Here is a 6,654-nt window from a genome sequence, read left to right as displayed (position 1 = left end):
TTTATCAACTATTTCAAGTTTTCTTATCGCTGATATATGATTATCGTCTTATTATTTTGTATAGTGCTTCTGACTTTAGAAATAAAACAATTAATATTTAATGACGTATAAAACTGACGTTTGCTTATATCAATTATATTTTCATACATTTTCGTAAATTGTACATTTTCCTACTGAAGCACGTTCAAAAGACTAAGATAAAGATAAAACAATCCTTAACAGATCATATAGATGTCGGTGATCTCTGCACATACAGCGTAAACTTTGAGTATTAATATTTGATAAAGACAGTACAGGTATCTGCGTCAGAGCAAATTAATTTCAATTAGATCAATATCACTCTACATATAAATACATTTATTCTTTGATGCAATCTTTGCTAAAAAGACATTTGCTACATAATATCCTTCTATAAAGCTTATGCATAGTCATCCACAAAAGTTCTAAAATGATGTCTCACAAACGAAATAAAACTTATCAACAATAACACACGTATGTTTTACTTTTTCATTTCCGCGTTGAGTGGTAACTTGCGACACGTATTTTTTAATAAAAGGCCATTAGCAAAATTTAAGACATTCCCAATTCGCAGGTGGAAAGAAAAGTTTGTTTACATAAGCGCACTGATGCTTATAAAAACGGCAGTGAGGACATGAAACAAATGGAAAGTAAGAGAAGACGGAGACAACATATCAAGACGGCATTGCATATGATATCAAACGTACAAAGGTAATATCATTTACACAAATAGATTTTTCACAGCCCAATATTGCACTAGTATGTATAAAATTGCTGATTTATTTTGCAAAATATTTAGTGCATGATTCATCTGTAAATTGTGAAATTTTTTCCTCATATTTCTGCGAAACCACTATCAAACCACCTACAAATGCGTTAATCTTGTTTGTCACTGTGTTACTATCTGTTTTTTTCAATAGTTGTATCATCTCCAGCAATTTAATTTGTATTACCGACGTGATTGTCAGTTAAAACGTCTCTCATTTTTCAATTCTATAACATATTAGGGAGTCTTTTAATTTGAAGCTTTCATAAAAGGGTTAATAAGCAAATATTGGATGAGGTTGAGCATGATATCAAGAATTATTCAGACCGAAGTCATTGTTATCTTTCGAAGCGAAGCTGAGCTGGATAACATTGACCGAGGTCTGAATAATTCTTGATACCATCCAAAACACGAATTCATAATTTTTTTTCTTCATTGATGTATTATCAAAACATATCAATACAAAACATTTTTCAAACCTTTGCTAATTTGTTTTTGTCAGACGCGTTTATTCAAGTTCGTCTCGTTTAAAGTTGTTGTAAATATGTTCAAAGCCAGCTTCACCGCTTTTTCTATTTAATTAAGCATTCAATGCCAGACACTTATGTTAATTTTATCCATTTTAAGTTTGGAAGCTACAAGCAGCGGGCTGTCCAAATTACCCACTTTAATCTCACAAGTAAAGTGGCACACAAAGTCATCCTTATAAAATGCTTAAAGCAATTTGAAAAGACGCAGAAGATTCCCAATTTTTTTGCGTTTTTTTTTTACATAATCAACCCAAGCATTTTTACGTTTATTAGCTTCTGGTCTGTGTCATTTGCCTATGGGATTCTACGGAGAGCAAACTCTTTCCTCGAATTTATTGGGTTTGTACATGTAAACACGGCACATCTGTGTGGCACCTTATCAAAAAAAATTTTTAGCAAACGTTTAAAAAATTTTACCTTTGGGTTGCTATAATAAAAACGTTATTGACCATAACAAATGCCCTCCCGATGTGACTTCACGCAAGCCATTTTCTTCGTTAATCACCAGTCTTTTTATACCCACGTTCCATAGGAAGTTATGTTTAAAACCCGCAAATTTAAGATGCTCACTCTCCATCAACATAAAATTTTTCATTTATAAAATATGTTGCAAATTTTTTTAAAATCGTATAAACTACTATAATATTGTCTGCTTGAAAACATGTCATGGGCACTTTTGTTGTATTGCAAATTATTTATTGTCTTTAAAAAATCAACATAATATGTCTGCCAAGCTTTATTGGATTTTCCAAGATTGTAAAATACGGCACACGGGATGTAGATAAAAAGCGGATGACAGACGCGGACGGCGGAAGCAAAACGCGCAAAATAAAATGCGTTTTGTCCGATCGTAAAATACTCTTATTCTACGTCGAAAAATAAACGAATAATGCATTCTCACAACGCTAGTGACAGGTTTTTGCGTTTAAAACAAACAACATGAGTGATCTAACCCCCTGTTGTCTCCAAATACATATTCAGGTTTGCATAGTTATATACACATGAAGACTTTCGCAGTGAACTTAGCATCAACTTCATTATAATAACAAACGGGATAATAAAGTGTTTAATGGAAGTGTGATGTTTTCAATGGTGAGAGAAGAGATCCAACTGGTGGATAAGTGTGTTTTATTTACATGAAAAATTGGCAAAAACTTATCGATTAAAACAGTTCGATGATGTGAATGAAATGTCGTCCATTTAAATAAATATAAAAATTACGTAACTTGTACTGGCTAAAATAATATACAATACTTGCTTTGCTATTTTCGATCAAACCGGTTGTGATTTTTGTTGTTATTTTTTCCTTGTAGCTTCTCAAAAGAATATACATTCCAAGTATTCCGTGTCTTGCAAGCAATGTTTAAGGTTTTAAAGTAAAACACTTAAAGGGGAACTCCACCCTCACATAATGTTGGTGCGAAAAGTTCCATTTTTATGCAAAGGTTACTATATTTTGTAATTTTGACATCAGCTATTTTATTTTTGACAAAATCGCGTCTTTAAGTGGGGTGTAGATATAAAGCGTCCGCCGTCCACGTCCGCCATCCATGTCCGCCGTCCGCACCCGCTTTATATCTACCCCCGCGGCACACATGCTCATCGTATGACAATAATAAGTAGCCAATTCCGACAGTACTTGGTATTTATATTGATATCTCGCTGTCACAATGGCCCATTTTGTTGCTTCGTACCTGACACGATAAAGAAATTACACATGCTGGTACAAAACTCTGACAGCTATCTACTACTTAGGCGGCATGATGCTGTATTTTGATACCACGTTCTAATGATTATTTACATCGGATTTTTCGCAGGTTTTGAATCTGAATATAGCAGGTCAGAATAATAATGTTCGCAAAAGTGGAATGGAGTCTTAAAATGACAAAAAACGTGCCGTGTTAACTGATAAATGCCGAAATCCTCTTCATCATCCCGTCTACTGAATCATCCCGTAAGGCCTTCCCATGTACATTTGCAATTGATATAAACAGGCATTAAAGTCTTTTGCAGTTGATGTTAAACAAAACATATGTCGTCGACATTTGCGTGTAAAGATAACGCTGTGTAAAGCTGTGTAAAAATCACGAGAGAATAGAAAATTGAGAGCAATAACAAAAAATTTTTATGATTTTAAAACCTGCCATGAAATGCCTGAAATTAAGTATTAAAAAAGACATGTCACATGCTGCCATGCATTCACCCTCTCTCACATACTTTCTTTATTGTCATCTTATTAATGTTTCATGCATTTTAATTATTGTATTTTTATGTGTGTGTTAGTGTGATCATCGTAAACCTCCGTATTCACGGAGCTATTTCTTTAAAAAAAGTTATTCTCACGCTATCCATTTAGCAACTTTTACTTCACTTATATGTGAATGAAATTTTTAAAACGTTTTCTTGACATATTAGTAATTTATCTATTGTATAAAACGAAGCATTTACTAATTTTTCCTTTCGATAGACATTCATATGAAATGTTTTTTTGGATTCTCTTCATCGACTATTTATGTCTACCTGATGCTGTCTCTATGAATGGCAATGTCCAACTTTATGCTCGCCATGGGTCGCTGCCATCAAACTTCATTATGAGAAACATCACTAATTCAAAGATTGATGAATGTCTAGAACAATGTTTAACAGATTGCTCATGCTTATCATTTCAAATTTGTGGTACGGCGTGTCAACTTCTTTCCTCAACCATAACTGACGAGACAAGTAACAACGAGAAAAGTCAATGTCAACATTTCACAATGAAAATATTGAACAAAGAGGTAAAAATATTACATTAAAATAGAAATTTCCCTGCTTGAGCGTTATTGCTGGATTATAAAATTGTCAAATGAGTAGTTCTTGTTATTTTGTTGTTGTTTTTCGCTGTAGGGCTGTAATGACTAGCATCCAAATCAATTACTAGCAACTAAGTTTGGAAAAAACAACTGTGAGCATTGCAATCTTAGAAGCAACTTAGTTAAATTGCTGTGAGCAAAATTATAGCCAGATCTTCAATTAAAAAAGTTATTAAGGATTGCAAAAGCTTTGAATTTATTAATAATTTCCTACACTGCAACTCAAATTATGACATGAACTAAATCTTCCTTTTATCATTAGAAAATATGTATAGCATTGTTGTCATGGAAATACGTGTTGTTAAGTATATAAATCAACAATTGTAGACAATATAGTATTAAGGTAGGGAAATTGCTGCTTCCTTCCATTCATCATTAGCAAAAGCAAAGTGATTCATTAACCAATGAACTTGTTTATTACGTGCTTAGTAATGTAAATAGAGTCTAAATTGCGCAGCAATAATTTATTTTGAGGTACCCAATATATCCGCCACTAAAAGAGATTATATAGATAAGACCTGAACGTCGTAAAAATTATATTTCTTTCTTTATATATGTAAATATACACGTACAAATGGTAACTACAGTTGTTTACATCTCATTGTCACGTTAAGGTACATAAATACTTAAAATGGAAACCTATATCTGCAAAATTATAGCATGTACATGTTTTCTCTCTTTTTAGAATAATTCAAGCTACCCCGACGGCACATGTCATGTGAAAATAGATTGCTGTCTTACATCAAATTACTGCAATAACAACGGAAAATGTCAACTATCAACCTCAAGTTCGAGTAAAGTGCGCGCCTTTTGCGAATGTAAAGAAGGATTTGTAGGTAAACGTTGTGAAAAGAAAGCAATGTCTTGTCGAAATTTTCATGGTCAGTATGATGGCTGGTATACAATATTTACAAATAAAAATAAAAGTGCCAAAGTTTACTGTCAGTTAGATTCCTTGAATGTTTGGACATTGGTTATGTCTTACAGCTTTAAATTACGTGCTCGATATAGTAATCAATCATATTATAAAAACTTTTCTCGAAATGAAACGAATGAAACATGGGAAGATCACAGACTTTCATTTGATGCAATGATGAGTGTAAAAGAAGAAGGAAACACGTTATGGCGTATCACGTGCTCATACGGTGACAAGGACTGGAATAAAACGGATTTGATTGTTGCAACCCATGAAAATGCACCAATTTTGAAACAGAAAAATATCAATGCCGTTTGCCTAAATGTCAGTTTTATCGATATCAAAGGCTACAACTGTACAAATTGCAGCATTCCTTTCTGGCAAGATGACGCACAAATTTTTCATACAGACCTTAGCCATAATTTGTGTAATACGAATCTGAAGAATTTTAAATCATCAGTTTGTAGCGGTAAGGGAGGAGAAGATAATTTTGGATATTATGTTTGCTATGACACTACACATCGTTGTGCATCGTCAGAAAATGCCACAACACAATTATGGTTTGGTAAACGCATGAATTTGAACTGATAAGTACAATGTACGATTCTTAAGTTAAGCAAATAAATAAAAAAGTTAATTGGACGTTGTTCACATAAAAATTTCAAGTAACTACAGCTACTTTTAGAAGAGAAAGGCATTATTTAAAATATTTAGTCAATCATATTAGTAGAGCTAAGAATTCTACTTTGCCAGTGTAAGTTTACTGTTGACATAAATATTAAATAAATTATACGGATAGAAGAACACACGAATTTTGAAAAAAATTGAAATAAAAGATCGAACAGCTACTTTGCCTTTCAAGTCAAACACAAAATTTTGTCTGACCCATATGCTTCGCGAGATAAATTGATTGATAAGCATTGTGTTTTTTGTTGTTTTCTTTAGCGAATCCTACCTGTGAAAAAGCATGAGTTAATAGTTTCAAAAAAATTTTTGACATCATAAGTTGGACTTTTTCAAAGAGGAAGATAACCATAGATCTATATACTTGCACTCGCAGAATCGCACAGAATAAAGATTATACAGAAGGCTCTCTTGTGCAAAAAATTAGATGTTTTTGGCCTCACACAGGTTGTGCGGCACACAAAGTTGACAATATTGGTGGAGGATGTCGTTAGAGTCGTTACTTCTTCCGAACCTTAAGGTAACACAAAGTCATTCTTAAGCCAAAATTTTCTAGAGTTCGCTGTTCAAAAATGAGGTCATGTAAATTTAAAGGTTGGAAACAAGTGACAAATCCTCATTAAATGGCTGGAATAATTGCCTACGTAATTTTTGAAAGAGCATTCTGTAAAATAAATATTCTATGATTACGCAAATTTAATAGGTCTGTATTAGAAACTAAGCTTGAATAACCAAGGTCATGGTATAAGAAGGTCCCCAGTCTTAGTTGTTCTTTTTATATTCTGCGCAAGCGTGTACGATGATTAAATATTGAGCACGATGAAACTACGAGCTGAGAGGTATTTTACTGAAAATCAATGACTTTTATGTTTTGAAATACATTTTATT

The 6,654-nt window shown here is 33.0% G+C and overlaps 1 protein-coding gene across 1 annotated transcript; it reads left to right on the top strand.

The window, feature by feature from the left end:
• The first annotated feature begins 645 nt into the window (after positions 1-645).
• LOC124457595 lies at positions 646-5,878 on the top strand. Its single transcript, XM_047007818.1, has 3 exons — positions 646-729; positions 3,782-4,091; positions 4,852-5,878. Exons 1-3 carry the CDS (start codon positions 653-655, stop codon positions 5,668-5,670), a joined length of 1,206 nt encoding a protein of 401 aa, XP_046863774.1. The 5' UTR covers positions 646-652; the 3' UTR covers positions 5,671-5,878.
• Positions 5,879-6,654: the final 776 nt, after the last annotated feature.

This window comes from Xenia sp. Carnegie-2017, unplaced genomic scaffold, assembly GCF_021976095.1.
Source record: "Xenia sp. Carnegie-2017 unplaced genomic scaffold, XeniaSp_v1 HiC_scaffold_6, whole genome shotgun sequence".
NCBI classification, from domain to species: domain Eukaryota; kingdom Metazoa; phylum Cnidaria; class Anthozoa; order Malacalcyonacea; family Xeniidae; genus Xenia; species Xenia sp. Carnegie-2017.
Note: the sequence above shows the minus strand (reverse complement) of the source record. Positions and strands in the feature narration are given on the sequence as shown.